Raw genomic sequence first — 21,125 nt, forward strand, 5'->3', positions numbered from 1 at the left:
AGAGGGAAATGCCCATCTCTGTGACTTTTGAATGTACACCAAATATCGACTAAGAGCTGTAACTAGTTATCAATTGCTGCTATCAAAAGGGGCATTTTGTCCTTTCCCAAATGTCTGAGTGAACAATTCCAAACTGTGTTGTTAGATGTCCATGTTTTATGACAACCAAACGTACCTTCTTTTTTATCTTCTGAAGTAATCTTCACTTTAGTGTCTGTTATATCTTTGAATGAGGCCAGAAAAAGGACAACATCTCCTTTCTCATTCTTTATAGGAACAATATCCAATAGACACCAAAACGGAGACCCTGCAAAGGTGAAAACAGTATGAGTCAGCCTCCTGTTTCAGCTATAAAAGCCCAACTGGTAACCAAAACATAGCCCTTCCTGTTTCCATCCATCTACAATCTCCCATCATCAGAATATCAGCTTCTAGGATATGGATATCAAGCCTCTGCTCATAGCTCTTAGTTCCCAAATCAAATGCATTTGTCTGTCACTCTAACCGCACTCCTTTTCAAGCTTGATATCAAAGAGTCCTTCATGGCGAGAGGCTGCCCTGTTGTTCCCTAGTGTGTGGTGGCTCTTGAATTCAGACTTTTGTTTGGCATAGTTTATTAGAGGTTTAGTTAACTTAAAATCAATGATCGTTCACTAGGATGGTTAACATTAAAAGAAACATGTTGGAAAACACCAACTTTGGTAGATGATGCCAAGCCACTTACACTGTCACCCACAACTGGGGGCTGGGGAGGGGTTAAGTTAATGATACCAATACTTTAATAACTCTTGAGTGTTAGCAAGATTTATATTATATATAATACAACATTATATAATCACTGTGTGTGGCTTATTTATAATGCATGTATTTTTCTGAAATGATACTGAGTCAAAGTAGCCAATACAAATAAGTAGAGTGAATATGTATTCATTTATAATAAGTAAAATTAAATAGAAAAACTAATTGATAGGTATGGTGTGGTGATATATTTCTTGCACAAATAAAGCCTGTCTGGGAGTCAGAGAATGGAGCTCGCCACTAGCTAACCATAGAGGTCTGGAGGTCTGAAAGGGCAGACAGGAAGTGATGTAGCTGGGCATAAACTGCCACTAGCTAACCATAAGTCTGGAGGTCTGTATAGACAGGCAGGAAGTGACATAGCTGGACAGAAACAGGACATAAGCAGGGACACTCGCTCTCTTTGTGGAGATGCTTAGAGGGTAAGGCCTGCTGTGGTTTGTTCCTTCTCTCTGATCTCTCAGCACTTCCCTCTATATCTGACTCCAGCCTTTTATTATCTAGACCTTTTATTATCTAAATTAAGAAATCATTTTAAGGTATGGTGGTTTGAATAAGAATGGTCCCTACATATCCATACCTGAATGTTCATATTTGAATGATTAATCACCAAAGTGACACTGTTTGAAAGAAAAATTAATAAGGTGTGTGGCTTTGTTAGAGGAAGTATGTTATCCATGGGTGAGCTTTGGGGTTTCAAAAGCCTACACTAGGACCGTGTGGCACTCTCTGCCTGTGGACCAGCATGTAGCTCCCAGCTACTGCTTCAGAACCTGCCTGCCAGCTGCCATGCTCTCCTCCATGATGATAATGGATAACATCTGAAATTGTAATCAAGGCCCCGATTAAATGCTTTTTCTTCTAATAGTTGTCTTGGTCATGGTGTCTCTTCACAGCAATCTAACAGTGACTAAGACAATGGGGTTAAAATTTAAGTAAGTAGATACCCTTAAGGAGTGACTAAAAAGCATACAGCACAGGGGGCTCTCACACTCTCATTAAGTTTTATTTCATGATCTTTATGCTGTTTACTTTCCACATATACTATATCGAACAATATAACTTAAAAAGCAATACTGTGGTTTTACGAGAACTGTCCCCACAGGCTCGTGTGTTGGAAAGCCTGGTGTCCTGCTTGTGGGGAGTGGAAGCTTGAAGGGGGAAGAAACACCTAGAGTGGATGCTGGAGTTTGACTCCATTTACTGTCTCCAACCTCCTTTGCCCCTCTCCCTTCTGCCTGTTGTGTGCAGATAAAATGTGATTGCTTTGTCTCCTGGCTGCCAGACCAAGGCCCACTCTTCTGTAAGCCAAGATCCTGCCCCAAAGTTGCTTTTTCCAGGCTATTCTACCATAGCAATGGAAAAGTGACTAATACAGACAAAATCAAGTTCAATCCCACCATGGGAGTAGAAGAACCCAGTCGTAAAGACACATTAAATGCCATTGGGCTCAGTAGACTTTACATGATGCTTATGTTCTTAAATATTGTACAGACTTTTAACATAGGTATTAAGTTTTTTCTATACTACCTTTTCTGCTAAGCAAACTAGAATACCACTGTTTCAAGCTGGGAGTCTTCCTCATCATAGAGTAGAAACACAGAAAATTATCTTGTCACAGTGTCAGATCCTAGAGACAGTAATCGTGTCTGGGGTTGGAGAGATATCTGGACAGTTAGGTGGCTTTGCACACTCTCTGAAATACCATATGACAGTGTATTCAACCTCCTAAGCTCCAGTAAGTCAAGTCTACTCCACGATGTAGACTTTCTGCCTTCACTCACAGCCAAAATGGACAATGGGTAGCTCCTTTCCAGCAAGAGTGACCCAGATCCAGATGCACAAATCTCTCATGAGCCAATGCGAGGAGTTTTTCCATCACTCAGTCTTGAATTTAGAGATGTAAGTGATTCTTGAGAAGACAGTTACTGAGTAGAAATCTTGTGTCAGTTTTAACTCTGGCTGTTTATAGCAACGGTAATTAGCATGTAGGACAGAAGCACCAAAATAAACAAGGCTCTGCTAATGATACCCTTAATTTCCAAGGATAAATCCAATTGATGGAGAAAAGTAGAGTTTATACCTTTTATGGTAAAATATACTTTAGAATTGACTAAATAGTTACTTTTGGAAACAAGGGTGTAGGGAAATTTGACTTGTTCCAAGAGAACCTATTGTGTGCTTTCTGTAAATTCCATCATGGCTTGAATATGGAATGTACATCAGAAGCTCTTGTGTTTAATATTTGGTGTCGTGATGATGGTCTCATTTGGTGAGGTTCTGGAGACTTTAGGAGGTGGATGTAGTTAGAGGAGGTGGGTCACTGAGGGTGGTCCTTGAGGGCTATGCATGGTCTCTTTGCTTCTGGCCCAGGTGAGATCACTAGTATTTCTCACATCCTTTCACTAGCATGGTCTCTTTGCTTCTGGCCCAGGTGAGATCACTAGCCTTTGTCATGTACTCTCACCATCATGACACATTGCCCTCCAACAAGCCCAGAAGCTAGAAGATATCTCCAAATGGAGCTAAAATAAATTACCTTTTTTCTCTTTTGAGTTTAATAGGTCAAACATTCTGTCTCGTTCAGGTAAATACATACTCCAGAAGATAATATTTGGCAAAAGCAAAAACTAAGGATAAGGTACTAAGCATATGGCTGTGGTTTAATCATTGAATACACATAAGGTCTACTGAGTCATGAGTGGTCTTGGTCACTTTGATCTACACTATCATGACAGAGAATATTTCAGTTGTTCACAATGCTTTACAGTAGAATATGGGCAATGCTTAATCCTCTCTTTCTATTTTAAATATGATCTTGAGAGATTTTAATAACTGCTGTGTGGCTTTTTATAGTAACTATACAGAGAATATCCCGAGTGTTAACAGCATCGGTGTCAAATGACCTGGGTAACACGGTCTCCATTAAGAGTAGTATTTTCTGTTCTCTGAAAACACATTTCATACTGACTGAACGCTAGAGTGAGATATTGGCCAGTCTTAGAAGTATTCCCTGTGTGGAAGTGAGTAAAGAAACTGTTACCCAAGGAGGCATCTGCGGGCTATAAGCCCCATGACCTTCACAGAAAGCAGGAGGCAGTGATGGTAGTCTTTTGGACTCTGCCCAGAAATCTACTGTTCCTGTTTCCTTGCTCTGGCTTTAGTAGTTCTCACTCTTCCCTTTGAAGTATTCTCCCTAACTCTAGAATCTTCCTCGCAGACAGTAAGCTCTGAGAACATAAGGCCCTCCTCAAACCCACAAGGATTCTTGCCTGGGTATAGCCTCAGTGTAGCATTCATGATTGTCAAAACGTCTGTTTTCCAGTGATTGCAAGGGGAAGCAAGAGTGAGCTTGTAACACAATGCCTTCCCTGCCTGGGCCCTGCCGAGCTGTCTGAACCAGCAAATAACATACAGGGCAGTATATTAATTATGAAGCTATTGGCCATTTGCTATTGTTTCTTATTGGCTAGGTCTGACTTAATTATTGACCCATAATTACTAATATATATGTTTATAAGGACTTATCTTTCTGAGAATGCAGACTTGCGTGCCCTCTTCCTGGAAATCACATGGGGACGGCCCAGTTCACTATACTTCCCAGAATCCTCCTAGACTCTAGTCCCACCTATCTTGCTTCCCTATTGGCCAGTAGTGCTTTATTGACATATACACAGAACTTCTCTCATCATCTCCTCTGTTCTGTCTAAATAAAAAGAAAGGTATTAACTTTAACATAGTCAAATTAAACATAACAGAACAGTGATCAAGTAAGAACTATATAGTATTTTGTACATAACATTTAGTAAGATTTAAAGAAAATATTTTATTATCCATCCTCTCTCTGTGAGTCTAAAGTCTTATATGTAGCTTATCTTTTATCATAACTAAGGAAAACTATAATTACAACTATCTGTCTTCAACTCCATCAAAGACCACAGAAGGATAATATATAAACACTAAAATTGACAGAGACATCTTGCTACCTGGACAGTCACTTGAAGTTCCTCTGTAACATTGGGGAATCCATCTTTAGCCCACAGGTCACAGTGTGTCTGGAAGACTTCTTAGCAAAGCAGGAAATTTCAAACTGTCCATCTGTATTGGCAATCTGTCAATCATTTTTCTGTGTCCTGTGGAAAGTCAGGCAGACTCTTCCATGAAGCAGGAACCCTGTAGGACTTTTTGAGTTCAGCAGTCACTTTTCCTGTGGGTCCTGCATGTCCAGTTTATACAGCAACAGTCAAGCAGTCCAGGAAATAGCAGTTTCTTGCCCAAAGGGCTAATCTTGCCATGTTGAAAGCAAACTCCATAATGAGTTTCTTCAATGCCCATCTTCCTCTCAGATGAAATTGGTGTGCCAGGAGCAGATATTTCTCATTGTCACAAAAAACCCTAAGCCATTTTAAATGACATTTTCTGAAGGTCTTTGAAAGGTTTGAAGACTATCATTTCAAATATATCTCTGTATATCTAGAAAACCTAACTAACCTAACTATAAATTCTAACTATTGTAAGTATCTATCTATAATCTGTATTGAACTATGTACTATGTTTTAAAAGATCAGTATAAGCACAATACTTAATCAAGAGGAGAAATATACATATCACAAAATTGACCTTAAATTTATATCAATAAATGAAAATCCATTCCAAGACAAAGTAGTCATTTCTACACCATATTCCCTTTTTTTCCTTAGAAAGAGATTGACGTGATCACCTTCTATGTATATATGTTGCAATGTTTGAGCTTGTATCAAGTTTAAATCTTTTTAGACTAAAAGTGGAATTGTAGGGAGTGATTGTCGGTATCTGTAAGTACTGATCACTCCCATGTGGGTGTTTACATGGGTACATAGAATGAACATACTGTGGTAAATAGAGCTAGGGGGAGGGGACTCTCTCTCTCTCTCTATGGGTTTCGGTTTCGACCTGGAGAGCAGCGGTGACCTTTTATTCTCGGATTTCTTGGTGTTCAAGTAAGTGATTTCTCTTTCAATAAATATCTTAGGATATCCCCTTTTGTGTAGTTTAGCATTTCTGTATTATGAGCTGAATGAGGATGACAGGTAGAGCTAATGAAGGCATGACACTGAAAAGGATGAAAAGGTCATTGGAGAAGCCATGGTTGCTTAGGAGGTGAGCCTCTCATGCCACCCCTGGTACAACTGTAGTAGGGTGAAAGTAATGACTCTTTAGAGAAACAGCAGGGAAAAGCTTCACCTTTCTGTGGGACTGCCTATCTCTGATGGTTTGTGCGTGTCAGTGTTCATTGGCTATTGAATATGCCAGGACTGGATACCTAACCCTCCAAATGCCTCAGGATACGACTGAAACTAACTGGGGGCCTTGGCACTTGTGAAACAGTGAAGGTAAAGTGGGCTAGACATGAATCAAATCAGCTGGAGACAACTATGAACTGAGCAGTAGTTACAGATAACCTTCAGTTCAATGTGTATTGAAAACTGAGAGGAGCTGTCATAAAATAACGGTGTTGAAGTTTTTTTTTTTCATTGAAAAGCCAATATGTCTGGTGGTGAGTTAGATGTTGGGCACTTATTAGCATGCATGAGGCCTATGTTTTAATTTAATTAGAAATGAGCAGAACACACACATCAAACATTAATAGTGGTAGACTGTGGAGTTTAGTTTATCCTTTCAGGAGATTTGTTTAGGGATTTTCTAGAATAAGAATAAAGGAGTGTATAGAGAAATACTGACTGCTCTATTGGTTATGGCAAGAGATAAAAGAAGTTCAGGACTGGATCACCAAGACAATTGGGCCTTGTCTATGTGGGGCCATGTCTAACGTGTTCCTTGAAGTGTCACAAGTTCACACATATATTCCTTGTCAAACTTTGAAAAAAGTTCTACTTTTATTCAGGATACTTGGGAAGAGGAGAGGAAGGAAGGATGGAATGAAGGAAGGAAAAAAGGAAGGAAGGAAGGCAGGGAGGGAAGGAGGGAGAGAGGAAGGCGTAGTGATGTTGAGCTGATTTGAAAGTGCTAAGAGTTTATTTTGTTTGGGTTTTGGTTTGTTTGGGTTTTACTCCAAGTTTCCTTTGTCCTTAGGAAAGAAACAATAGCAATCTTCAAGGAGGATGTATAACCATCTCTTAGCAATTCTAAGGATTAGTAATAAAAGGAGTTGGGGAACTTGAGATTAAAAACAAATCCCCAAGACATGCTTCTTCAGTCAAGAATTCCAGCATCCTCATTCAAGAGAACATTCTCCACATTGTAGATCAGCAGACCTACAATTGCTTAAAACCAAGATGAATGCAGATAATTCAGTATTTTCCATGGACAGTTAAACATGCATTGAGCATGAATCACAAGGAAACTTGAATTTACCATACATCCAAGTGTCTTGAGAATATCACACATGGGAGGACACAGCAGTAACTGTCACTTACTAAGCTTATACTGTGTTTTGGATGCTACACCACAAGCATAACACAAATCCTGTCTACACTTCTCACGGGTCAGTCTGTGCAAATCTTACCATATTCTACAGTGTGAAGGTTGTGGTAGGCTAGGCCTTGAAGTCGTGGAGCCAATAAGTACCAAAGGTGCGAATTTGCACACAAGACCCTCCCAAGTTTACTTCATTATGCTTTCTGATGACTATAACACTTTAAGTAACAAATTTTCATTTCCATCTTCTTTCTTTGCAAAAAAAACCATACACTGTAAAAAAAATACCGCATTTTAAGATAAGGAAAGACTCTATACTATCAACAATTCCACTTTCAACCTCAAAAGAAGAGTAGGGCCTCTTTGTGCAAAATTCCTGCTGTTTTAGTTTTGAGTTATGATCCATCTTCCGTTAAGGTATACACAGTTTTAAACTTCGAATGTGTGTATTGGATAAAAAAAATTCCAGTGCTGGCACACTTCAAGCCAGGGCACAGAGCTATGAGTCAGGTAGCATGCTTGCAGTTTCAGGGTGTAACTACCTATCCAGAAGAGGCATACAACTCAGAGCTGAATATCTGTCACCACAAAGCCTTAGCCAAACCCCGCCTCCCACTGAGCTTTTATTTCTTCCACTTTGGGGAAGCCTCAGAAATGTTGCCGTGCTGACCCTTGCTGCTGTCCATAGGACATGGAGCAGTACCCACTGAACCCCTGCCCCTGAGACAGGAGAGACAAAGGGTCTGTCTCCTCAGTGATGATCTGGAGAAATGCTCAGATATGCCTGGTAGCCATTAGTGAACAGAAAATGCTTTCCAGGTTGGGTTTCATCACTGAGAATAAGTCACTGAAATGAACTCGTTCCCGTGATACTTGACTTTAAGGAAACAATTTAAGATTTCATCAAACTTGAAGTTCCACTGAGAGTGAATTCAACTTAAATAAGAATTTGAGGATTAAGTTAAGACTCTCAACTGCACATGGCTCTGGTTGAAAGAATCTGTGGTCTTATCAGAACAACACTAAGCACAGCTGGTATCAATAAACACACGTAATGCCTGTACAAATGCAGCATAAGAAACACAGGCTGTGATCCTTCAGGACTCCCCAAATATTTGGAGATTACAGTGAGAGCAGTTGAACATAAAGCTCTTCATTTATTCTTCTGATATTTATTGACTCTCTCCCATGGCAGGTACCCTCAGTCTTTGGCTACACCAATTAGGAGAAGAGAATAGATCCTTTCTGCAAGCTCTGAAAGAACTGACATTCTACTTTGGAGAGAAAAACAAGAAATTATTGATGTAATATATAAGCAAATTATATGGTTTGTTAGAAGGTCCTAAATGCTACAACAGAAAGAATATGGCAAGGGGAGATGTGTGATTTGGGGAGGAGTGTGTAGTAATTCTTTTTCTCTGTACATATGTATGCTATGTGTGTGCAAGCTATGTGTGGTGTTTGTATGTGTGTGGTGTATACACATGAGTGCTTAGTTGCAAAAACCAAAGTAGAACATCAGATGTCCTTCTATATCACTATGACTTATTGCTTTGAAAGACAATGATTTTTAACTAGGTAGGCTGGCCAGCAAGTTCTCAGCATCCACCCATCTCCAGTCATAAACACTGACATACAAGAATGTTCATTTATGTCCAATTTTTGTCAGGTGGAGGGGTTGGAGATTCAACCTTAGGTCCTCATACATGCAGAGCAAACTCCCATAGCCATGAAAATATTGCACCAGCCCCAGTATAATAGTTCTTACAGAAGTATTCACAAATGTGCTGCCTAATGTTGTTTTCGCATATAAACCACTGGTGTATTATTCCAGGTCCTCTCAGAAGCAAGCCATGTGAAGACGTGTAGTTTTGAAGTTAAGTAAGAAAGAAGGAAGGAAGAAAAACTGGGTAAAAGTGTATTTGGTGAAAATGCAGTTCTAAAATGTGCAGACCCATCATGAGAACTACTGTCCTACAGTCAGCAATGGAAAGTTATGGTCTCATGGCTGCCAGTTAGTACAGTCAACATCTCAAATTTTTCTCATGATATCACCATGTCCCGCCTTCCTCTATGGTGCCTCTAAATGTCATCAGGAATCAACTTCCCCCAGTTGCGCAACCTTTACATAAGCATCCAACCAATCTGAGAAAACCTGGAGGTGTGTGCAAAGCACCTAGGCTGGACCGGTCAGTCTCCCCCGCCCACACCCCAAAGACCAGCAGTCGAGATTTTAGGTTCATTCAGCAATAGAGGCTACAAGACACTTTGTGCTATCCCTGTTGCCTATTCCTCACAGCACCTGGCTTCTTTATCACTCTCCATTACATTGTATATCTCTACAGGCTGTGACACATGCTTTCAGCACATCAGTGTTCTGTGTGCAATAATCAGGAGCAGTTTATATCCTTGCAAAGGCCTCTACTCAGAGGCAGTATGTTTAGAAAAGGGGAGCCAGATGAAGATGCACTGCATGTATCCATGCCCTGAGGTCTATACTTACTTGCCAAGTAGTCTCAGGTGTAATTTTTACAACTGTCCACAACACATACTGAGTATAATGCTACTTCTCATGGTTAAGTGTGTGCCTTCAAGTGTCAAACAGTTAAAGGAAGTAAGCTGAGTTTTTGAACCACTAAAAAGCATCCACTGAGCACAATTCTGGCTGAGTATTAGTATTTTTGAAAGTCAGTAGTAAGCTCCTGTTTTGTCTTATTGTTTTTTTGACCCTTTATATATTTTTAAATTCAAATTAGAAACAAGCCTGCTTCATATGTCAATCCCAGCTCTCTCTCCCTCCCCTCCTCATCTGCCTACCAGTCCCCCATTCCCAGGGAGGGTGAGGCAATCTTCGGGGATCCCCAGAGTCTGTCATATCATTCAGGGCAGGGCCCAAGCCCTCCCCCATTTGTCCATGCCGAGAACACATCCCTCCATGTAGAATGGGCTCCCAAAATCCATTCGTATGCCAGGGATAAATAGTGATCCACTACCAGAGGCCCCATAAATTGCCAAGGTCTCCTCACTGACATCTACATTCCAGGGGTCTGGATCAGTTCCATGTTGGCCTCTCAGTCATCAGTTTGGGTTCCATGAGCTCCCCCTTGTTCAGGACAGCTGTTTCTGTGGGCTTCGCCAGTCCAGTCTTGACCCCCTTGCCCATCACTCCTCCCTCTCTGCAACTGGGTTCCAGGAATTGAGTTCAGTTTTTAGCTGTGGGTGTTTGCCTCTGCTTCCATCAGCCGCTGGATGAAGGTTCTGGGATGGCATATAAGGAAGTAGTCAAACTCATTATCAGGGAGGGGCATTTAAGGAAGCCTCTTTTCTATTGGTTAGATTGCCAGTTGATGTCATCCTTGTAGATTTCTGGAAATCTCACTTGTGCCAGATCTCTCCTCAGAGCTACAATGGTTCCCTCAATTATGGTATCTCTCATCCTGCTCTCCTCTACTCTTCTCCTGACTCAAACTTCCTGCTCCCCCATTTACCACCCTGGACACGCCCGATCTTGTCTGTTTTGTCTTATTGATGGTGGGTGTCCTTTGCCTTACATAAGCTTTTCAGTTTTGTGGGGTCCCATTTATGAATTGTTGATCTTCGTGTCTGTGCTACTGGTGTTCTGTTCAGGAAGATGTCTCCTGTGCCAAAGTTTTCAAGGCTATTTCCTACTTTCTCTCATTTTTCCTCCTTTTCATTTGTTATTTGTGTTTTTCACATCATGCATTTCCATCCTATTCATTTCCTTGTCACTTTGTATATTCCCTCTGTCCCTGCAACCTCCCACCCTTGCACAAAATAAAATAAAATAAAATTGAAGAGAAAATGGGGGGAGAGAAGGAAAAAAAATCAGTTTCACCATGGAAGCTGTATTGTGACACCGTGAGTAAACTGATTTACCCATGCGTCTTTACTTGCAAATGTTCATTGCAGAGAGTCATTGGTTGGTTTGAGGCTTCTGGTTTCTGTTACACTGTGGATGCTGAACCCTTACTGGGACTCATCTTGGTTATTCTGCTGTTGCCTTGTGTTGTGGAGAGCCTGCAGCTATGGATCTGCAGGACTGGTCCCTTCATGTGTTCTATCAGATCACAGACAGGGTCGGCCAACTCATAGCCCTGGTTCTGTGCCTGGGTAGCTCAAGGGTTGGTCAGCCCACCAGGTCTCCCTTGTCCTCACCACCAGGATGAGCTCTCCTGCATTGTCCCGTGGAGTTCACCCATCTCTGGGGTGATTAAGGGGGTCCAATTCTCCTGCTTTCATGTTTTAGGGACAGATCCCTCACACCTACACCTTCCAGCATGGTACAGGGGACACTCTTCTGAATGTTGTAGCTGATGTGTGACAGAACTGCCTTTCCCACTCTTATCTCCCACCTGCCTCAGGGGTTGATGTGTGTGTGGGTGTGAGGGGTAAGGGCATCTCTTCTTTGCTCATGTGGAGGACTTTGAAAGAATGAGAAAAGACTTACACTAACTCCAAATCTGACAGTGGGCTAATATCCAAATTATATAGCGAACTCAAGAAACTGGACACAAACAAACCAAATAACCAAAAAAGGGGAGACACATCTAAACAGAGAACCCTCAAATGGCTGAGAAACACTTAAAAAGTATTCAACATACTTAGCCGTCTGAGGAATACAAATCAAAACAACTCTGAGATTCCATTTTATACCTGTAAGAATGTTTAAGATCAAAAACACAAGTGAAAGTTGACTCTGGAGGGGATGTGGAGCAAGGGAACACTCCTCCACTGCTGGTGGGAGTGCTAACTTGCACAGCCACTTTGGAAATAAATAAGGTGGTTTCTTAGAAAACTGGGACTCAGTCTACCTCAAGACATAGCTACCATTCATGGGGACAACTTTTTCACTGTGTTCATAGCAGATTTATTTATAATAGCCTGAACGCGGAAACAACTGAGATGTCCCTCAATGAAAGAACGGTTAAAGAAAATGAGGTACATTTACAGAATTGAGTACTACTCTGCTGTTTAAAAACTCATGAAATTTCCAGGCAAATTGATGGAATTAGAAAAAATCACCCTAAGTGAGGTAACCGAAACTCAGAAAGACAAACATGGCTTATACTCACTTATAACTGGATATTAGCAGTAAATTAAAGGATGGTAATACTACAGTCTACAGACGCAGAGAGGCTAAGTAACAAAGAGACTCAAAGGGGTACACATGAGTCTCCCTGGGAAGAGGAAATAGATTTCAAGGGTAGACGGGGGGCAGGCGGCGATGGGAACAGGAGGGATCAGGTGAGAGGATGCAGAGACAGGGTACTGGGTAAGGCAACTGGAATTGGGGGTGGGCATCTTGGGGGTGAGGTAGAAACCTCGTGCAATGGAAACTTCCAGGACTTTGAAAGAGTGACCCCAGTGACACCTAGTAATGGGGGATCTAGAGCCTGAACTAATCATATCCTGTAACCAGACAATGCTTGGTATCCCAGGGACTGGGATACAAACCCCGCCACAAAATTTTTGACCTACAGTTCGTCCTGCCTGCAAGATGTCCTGGAGTAAAGGTGGTGCAGAGCCTGTAGGAGCGGCCAACCAGTGACTGGTGCAGCTCATGACCCATGTCACAACAGGGAGTCCATGCCGACCACTGCCTGGAGGGCCAGGAACAAGGGGCTGGATAGTTTAGGATAGAACCAAGCAGGACAGGTAAAACAACAGCAACAAAACCCGATTGGTAGTGTAGGCTAGATACTAGCTGTTCTCACATGTTAAATATTTTGTGATTGTGTTTTCTTCTTCTTAGTGGAGGAAACATAATCCAGACAAACACCCTAGAGAACATCAAACTTAGTGATACTTAATCTGTGGTGGAAGATGAAGACTTGTCTCAGCTTGTTAGAGTTAGAAGAGAGCCCAGAGATAAAGAAATGGGACTCAGAATGGTGCAGTAAGTTGACCATGGTCAAAATGTTAGTTGCTTTAAAGGCTGAGACCAGCCCTGCAACCATGACCTACAACATTATGGATACTTTATCAACACGTAGTGAGTTGAGTTTCTCGATATGCTACAAAAGGAATAAGTAGCAACAAGATGAACAATCTACGTCTAATACCTTAAAAGGAAAATTATAATTAAATTTGTTATTGATATATTGATTAAGCTAAGGCATAAAAAACCTAGCATTTAGTCAGAATCTGTGCTTTAAAGCTTGGACAGTGCAGTGTAGGGGAGAGAGAAAACAAGCACTGTGTAAGAAGCAGAGACGTCTGATGACAGCTGGAAATGAAGAAGCAATCGTTGCAATGGAGTGGCTTAGAATCACATGATGAGTCTCTACTGTTTAAATATATGAGTTCTGTTTTAGGTGGCATTTAGCACTTTCCAAGAAAACACTGACAACAAGCATACTAAACATTTGCTCCATTGTATAAACTCAGTTCCTGGCGAAGACTAGTGAATGCTTCGCCAGATTGCCCTGAGTCACAACTTGGCATGCAACTAAGGCGGAACAGTCGGGAGTCTCCCACAACTTCCAGTCCCTTCTGAAGTGCAGCACACGCTTCCCCAGACCTGGAGGCCAAGCCCAGTGTCTAGGAAAGCTTGGTTCTGCCCACAGCCCTGTGATGACCTTGATTCCAGAATCATCTGGACAGTTTTGTAAGAAATAAATCTATGCATAATATCTTCTTACTGATTCCAAAATTTCCTCCCATAGGAAAAGCAATCCAATATATAACCAGCAAACGAAAGTAAAGAATTGTACAAAGTAGAGAGGGCTCCATTGTGATGTTTAGCTTTGAGATGGGGTTATTCAATTGTGGAGGTCAGTCAATGTATTCTATAGTGTGACAGTCAAAAATTCATTCATGCAGTTCACCTGGATTCTCAGTCAGCTACTCAAATAACCACAGACAACAGGGACCTGGGAGCACGGTTGTTTTATAATAAATACTCATTCACAAAATCCTAGAGACTCACACTCAGTGACCACTTCCTTCAGGAAGAGTCGACTTACTAGGGCTTGCTAAGTCTGCCAAAAGAACAACCCCAGCTGGAGACCAAACTCATGAACCTATGGATGATATGATTTCCCTATTGGAAGGCTACCATGAGGAATGGAGGATGGAGGAAAGAGGATGGATTAATAAAGTTGAAGACTGAGACTGAGCAAGCTCCTGGGGTGGCTTTAGACAAGCTTGAATAGTTTGTGTTTATCCACGAGGGAGGAGGGGTACACTGCATTTGCTGTGTAGGAAGATGGCCATAAGGCAACAAGGAAGAGATTTAAGGAGGGAATCTGGAGAGTGCTTTAGGTGATGCAGGACTAAGTCTCAGACTCTGGTGACAGTGGGGATATCAGTCTTTGGACTTTGGAAGGCCAGGGAGCCGGGGCAGTTGCAGTGTAACTGGTAGGGCTTTATAATGGAATGACAAAAGAGGAATGATGTTTGGCTACAGAGGGGTTTTGGGTGTCCCATACCCAGGGATCCACTTAAGAAGCTGATAAGGGAAAACATGAGTCAGATTGTGTGGTTTGGAGGAGAAGGTGGATGGGAATGGCCAGTGAGCCTGGAGCCAAGTGGATTGGGGAAGAGAAGGAAATAGAGGCTCCCACTAATACTCTGCCAAGCTTATTAATAACTCATCCTATGCCAAACTCAGTCTGTAGGTTCTATATCATATGTTGGCAAATCATGGATAGTACCTGGCAGGCTGCTTAGTTTTGGTCCTTTTTTTCATCTTTCCCATGGTATGCCTTGAAGGCAATTGCTAGGACTTCTGGCTGTGGACTTAGGGACTCCCTCTGTAGACATTTAAGTTTGGTCCTAATGTCAGGGAAACTCTGGGAGGAGAGGTAGCGCTTTAGGGCAGGCTTACAGAGACAGGCCTGGGCCAAGTTGTCTGGAATTCGTCTGCGTGTGCTCTAGCCGGGTCCAGTTTGCCTGCACTCCTCGGGGAGCAGGTTGCTGGTGAGAATCGTAGAAATGTCATGTCATAGAAAGTGAAGTTGTAAAACTGGGTGATCTATTAAAATTCTTTAACAAAAGTGGAAGGGTTATTGGTATAGGACTTCAATCCTTTACTATTCAAGAGTGTTTACTTAATGAGTAGGGGATGTGTACTATCACCAAACCACGAACCCAGGCAACCTCCTATAAAGGCAAAACTGGCCAGGTTAGGCCAGTTTTAGGTAGGGAGAGGTCAAGGGGTCCAATGGGAGAGCAGGAGCAAGCAGTGGGAAGACTAAGAACTGCCAGTGGCCTGAGGCGGGGACACCTGAGAGGACTGGCCTGAGCAGCCTATTGCTGAGGAGGGAAAAAGAGAGACTGACTAGGCCAGAGAGGGAGAGAAAGGGCTGTGGGTTGAGGTTGATAGCAGGGAGGCTTGTTAGGAATATTTAACATAGTGGAGAATTTAATATTATTATAGTGGAGGGATGATCTGGTTTGGGTTTCATAGCTAGGAAGAGATGTTTTTTTCCTTGGTTGGCTACTTTTAATCAAGATGAGAGTGAAATCAGATAGCAAAATCCATCCTTTCTAACGTAACAAAGATGGAAGCCAGTCATGAGGCTGCTTCCATCCTGATGAGTGGGAGGAGCAGAGGGAGGACAGCAGCTAAGACAGTGGTGAATTGCATCTTTAAGATCACATCTTTAAGACTGACTTTGGATTGATTGTAACTATCAACCTCTATGTGGGGACTTTTAAGCTAACCCTCTTATTACAGATTTTAGCCACACCCAATATACACACACATCTCTGTCCTGTATTAGGCAAGTCACCTGACTATGTGGCAGAGAAAGGGGAGCAAAACTGTACTAAAGAATAGACTTTTCCTGTGGGGATTATTGCTACCCAGTCCTTACTCTTTTTTGGTTTGGTTTAACTCTTTAAAATGTTTGCTAAGGTATGAATCTCATCTCACGATTTGTTACACTATTATTTAGCCTTTCTGTGAATCAAGATGTGTGTTCACAAACCTTTAACCAAGCATGCTTGGGTTTAGAGGAAGGGGAGCAATACCTGAACTCCAGAGCCAGCTTTTAGTTGAAGTGAGACAGCATAAACCAACAGTCTAATGCCATTCATACCCAAAAGACACCAGTGAGCTGAGAGCAAAGAAGGCTTAGAGGTAGGAAGTGTTTGAGTCCTGGATGTAGTATACTACAGGATTGAGCTAAGAGGAGTACCAGCCTGTGAAGTGTGGAGTGTGTGTGTGTGTGTGTGTGTGTGTGTGTGTGCAGACTGTGTGCAAGCAAGGAGTGGAGGCGTGTGTGTGTATGTGTGTGTGTGTGTGTGTGTGTGTGCACGCACGCGCGCGCAGACTGTGTGCAGGCTGCAGCTGGCCTAGTCCTTTGTGTTCTCCCCTTCTTTTAGGCCCTGGTCCTGGCTCCCTCTTTGCAACAAACTTACAGATCCATCAACCATATCTTAAAAGACAGGACATTTACAACGTGCAGAGGAGATCAGAAAAAGCCAGGTGGGGTTTGGAGAGAAGAAAAGAGAAAGCTTAAATGTAGGAAGTGGGAAATCTCTGTTTCCCAGAATGCTTAAGTATTTGTAAAGGTCCTGAATAATATTGGGATCTAGGGTGTCATTTGGATTGATTATCAAAGGAGTGTTGAAACCACATTTGATGGCAAAAATGAAAAAGTTTAGGGCCCTGCAAGACCTGTGTCAGATGACAGACTGGAGGTTTTCTAAGAGGCACCCCAAGAGGAAATGAGAGGGTATGGAAGACACTGTTCCCACAGATGAGAGAAAAGGAAAATGATACTGCAACCTGTAGACAAGGGGTTCCCCAGGACACAGAAAGGACTGAAGGAGGACACGGCCATTCGGTGAGTGATCATGGTAGTCAAAGGGGGTCAGGGGCTTAGCCCAGCTAAGCCCAAGGGAAGACTGAGTCAGTGCCTGGTACCACGGAGCCCAGGAGGTAAGGATGAGAAGGGAGCCATGGGAGAGGGGAGGATCAGGGACAGGGTCACAGGATCAGGACGGCCAAGAAGAACTGTGGCATTCATGGAGACCAGAAGGCAAGGCAGAATACAGACAGCTCCAGGAGGAGAGGGTAAGCGAGGTGCACAGTAGTGGGCTGGGCCTAAGGAACCTGCAGGGTTGCAGCTCCGAGGGGCCCAGCAGGGGCTGGAACAGGGTCAGGGGAAGAGGGTCAATCATAGCCACGTCTGGGGGGTATGGCTGCCTGAAGGGGCACTTTACCAAATCCCTGCTGGTGGGTAGAGTGCCGAGCAATGGTGAGCAGAAGGTGAGTCTGCATCAGTGGAGTCTGCATCAGGGGCACAGGAGGTGAGGGACAGGGTCCTAGTGAGGCTTAGAACCCGAGGAGGAGTGCAGACACCAGGAGAGCCTATTCGAGTGACTGAACCAGTGTCACAGCTCGGAAGGGGAAAGTGCCCTGGCAGTTGAGATCCAAGGAATACTACAGTCATTCTCCACAGCAAACCTCACACAAGCAATTTACTGGGGAAAACACAGGGAGGTAACTGCCTCCTCTTGAGAGAGAAGCAGCAGAGAACTGAGTGGGACACAGGCTTTATACAGGATTTCCTGGGGGGTGGAGTTTTCCAGGTTAGGGATTGGTGGGCCAAGCTCTCAGGTTGGTGTGATTTTGAGCTCAAGGAATGGTAGTATTTCCAAGCCCAGAACTAAACTCAGGCATTTTACCTTAAAACAAGGCCCACATACATGAACCTACAGATACATGTGCCCTCATGTATGTGTGTCCTCTGAACTCTTTTCCATCCTGCTAAAAATACTTTGAGGTTTACTCAGATTTGCATTTCTGAAATTTACCTCTGGTATGCAAAAGACACAGGAGAGAATAGAAAAACATGATCCTCTATCAAAACTGGGAAGAGACACTGAGAAATCATTAAAAAAATTCCTGAGCCATTCAGGTATGGTGTTATATTCTCATAATCCCAATGCTCAGGAGGCTGAAATAGGTTAGAAGCTGTGGGGTTGGAAACTGAACAGTGCCAAACAAACACAAAAACAAAAGCCTACAAGGTAAGAATCTTGAACCAAAACTTAAAGAGCAACGTGTTTGCACTTGAGGGTGAGAGATCTAAACTTCCCTCACATTACAACCAGATCTAGGTTTCAGCTTTTTAAGAATAAACAGGATGCTTTTTTTTTTCTAGCAAAGGGCCACTAATCAACAATGCCCCTGACAGCAGGGGCAGCAAGAGAGCTCATATGAGGCCTGGGCCAGCCCCCATAGTATCTCAAAATAGGACAGTTCCTTTAATCCCCCTGCATGCCAGGACTTAGCCATGTATGCCCAAAGACTAAAAACTAGAACCTCAGCCTATCAAAAATGTACTAATATAACTGCTGCTGGCTTAACCAATTGGGTTTGAGATGACCTAACTGTTCCTGTAATTCCCCTAGCTTGAAAGGAGCCTGGGCATTCCTCTCACAGATGCCATTTTTTACAACTGGTTGACCCCGCACGCTGGTTGTTCCTGCCAAATCAACACTCTTTGTTTATGGATACTATCTGAGTCTGGGGTCGTCTTCAGTGTTTCTTGGACCCTTATAAGGGCACTTGTTTGTAAGGTCCAGAACAGTATCATCCAAAGCATTTCTCATAGCTGATGTCTGAAAGGCCAGGAGTCAGACAGATGGATTCCTGGTAGACAGAGTAACAGGGAGGAGCCACAAATGCACAATAAAGATGGCAAAATCAAGCTGGGCATTGGTGGTGCACGCCTTTAATCCCAGCACTCAGAAGGCAGAGGCCTGGTCTACAGAGTGAGTTCCAGGACAGACTCTAAAACAATACAGAAAAACCCTGTCTCAAAAAAAAAAACAAAAAACAAAAAAAGATGGAAAACTCAAACCTTTATCCTTACACTCCTCACTGGAAACTACAGCCTAAAGGCTGGCAGGAATTTTCTTGAAAATGTAGAGTCTCTCTGTCCCTGCACAAGGACCTGCCCAACAAGGTGAAGGCCTGATTGGGATATGCTTATCCCTGAGGTGTAGGCCTATTATGATTACCTGTTGTCATTCAAACTGGCAACACTAAATTGGAGGATAACAACCCTAGAAATCCAAACCATTTAAGGAAAGAGTGCATCTGAGGCTCACAATTACCCGCCTCTGCAGCACAGATGAGTTTTCTGTGTGTTTCCATACTCCTAATGACGGCCTTTCCTCACTGGCTCACTCTGTCTGCCCTGTCTGAGAGTCTCCCTGCTCATACTTGTGCTCAATATTTTTCCACCTTTTACTTCTATAACTGGCAGAGATAACAAACCTCAACAAGTAGAAACTTCTACTAATTACACATAGAAAAGGCAACTGCCCAAGCCAACCCAAAGTCCCGACTCATAAAACTGCAAGATATAAATGTTTTAAGCAACCAAGCTGTAAAATGGCACCACTGTGTGTCTGGGGCAGGGCATAGACTCCACCATTTGTCGTAGTCTGTCTGTGAGCTGTAACCATCTCACAGAAAATAACTTCCAAAGTCTCATTTTCATCATGTTTTTGGGACAATGAAACTCCTTGGAGACCATCACAAACACTTCCTATTTTCAACAGAAGTTGTTCCACAATCTAGTCCTCATGGATCTAGACATGTACAAATTTAATCCCACTAACCTGAAGGTTGCCCTGGATGCCCTTGGTTGTTGGTGATGCCACAATTCCATCTAGGCAAGTGGCCCTGTTCTGGTAATCATCACAATTACACGCCTTCTTCTGTGTCCAGTTTCTGGTGGGCAAACCGCCTTGTCTTGCTAAGAAGAACCCTTCTGTCCTCTCAAGGGTGCTCATTCTGAGAATACAGTATCCTTTGTTTTCTGTCATCAAGACTGGCTCCTCAATCTCTTGTTGAAGTAGCTCTCTGGATGGCTTGCCTTACTGGTCTCTATAAATGTGGTATTCTAACATAGCTACTAATTATGTCTGTGTTGGGATTCCTCACAACCACAACAGGTATACTTTAGAAGCTATGTTTTCCAATAAAAATGCATTCTTGTGGTTCATATAATGCACAGATGAACAGAGTAGCCTTTGCTCTGAACTTTGAGTTGTTATAGCACTAGCTATAAACCCATCTCTCAGTAATCAAACTGGGGAAGCTGTACATACTGCACATTTAAATTTTTAATTTTGGGAATAATTTGACTAACTGAAACCTCATTTTTTCTACTTTTCTATTGTACTGCAAGTCTAAAATACCTACAGGGTCTAACAAATTATTCCAGAAATCTGCCACAGCATCATATTGCATAACTGAGCGTAAAAACTCACCCAGACAGTTTTATGCATAAACTTAGTGTCAGAAGGAAGGAAAGTAATGAAATAAAGAGACACTGAAAACTTGAATGCATTGATAAAAGGGCTTGAAGAAGACACAAATCGATGAAAGCACATCCCATGTACATAACTCTGGAGAACCACATTGGTAAGTGTCCATTTTTGAAATGCAATAATGTAGATCTGATACAATCACTATAGACATCCCAATGACATTCTTCAAAGAGAGGAAAGCCAATCCTAAAAATTAGATGGAAACATGAAAGTGCTAAAAATGTTAAGGTAATTATGGAGAACAAATGTCCAATAATGTTGTAATGCTGCAGGTACCACTCCACTGAGTTTAGTGCTATATTGAAAAACTATAGCATGCAAAGCAATATGGTGCTGCCATGAAAAGAGACATGAAGTGGATTGGGACAAAATACAGAGCCAGGATAGGAAGCAAACTGTGTGGATGGAGAGGGAAAGAAGAAAGAGGGGAGGGAGAAGAGGAGGAAACAAACAGAAGTAAGGAAAGGAGGAGGAGGGGGAAGGAGGAGGAAGAGAAGGAAGAGTAAGAAAATTATCCTAACAATAAAGCTTGCCTACCTACCCATGTTAGTTTTAGAATATACATCTGTGTTTTATGAACAACATCACAG

General features: G+C 42.4%; 1 protein-coding gene across 1 annotated transcript in view; it reads right to left on the reverse strand.

Annotated features, from left to right (window-relative positions):
• Window positions 1-21,125, reverse strand: part of Kcnh8 (potassium voltage-gated channel subfamily H member 8) — a 375,994-nt gene that overhangs the window by 221,651 nt on the left and 133,218 nt on the right. The window contains exon 3 of the mRNA XM_040729522.1: window positions 176-307. Within this exon, the coding sequence (XP_040585456.1) occupies window positions 176-307 (132 nt within the window). The remainder of the gene's footprint in view (window positions 1-175; window positions 308-21,125) is intronic.

The sequence above is a fragment of the Mesocricetus auratus genome, unplaced genomic scaffold (assembly GCF_017639785.1).
Source record: "Mesocricetus auratus isolate SY011 unplaced genomic scaffold, BCM_Maur_2.0 Super-Scaffold_100021, whole genome shotgun sequence".
In the NCBI taxonomy this organism is placed as follows: Eukaryota; Metazoa; Chordata; class Mammalia; order Rodentia; family Cricetidae; genus Mesocricetus; species Mesocricetus auratus.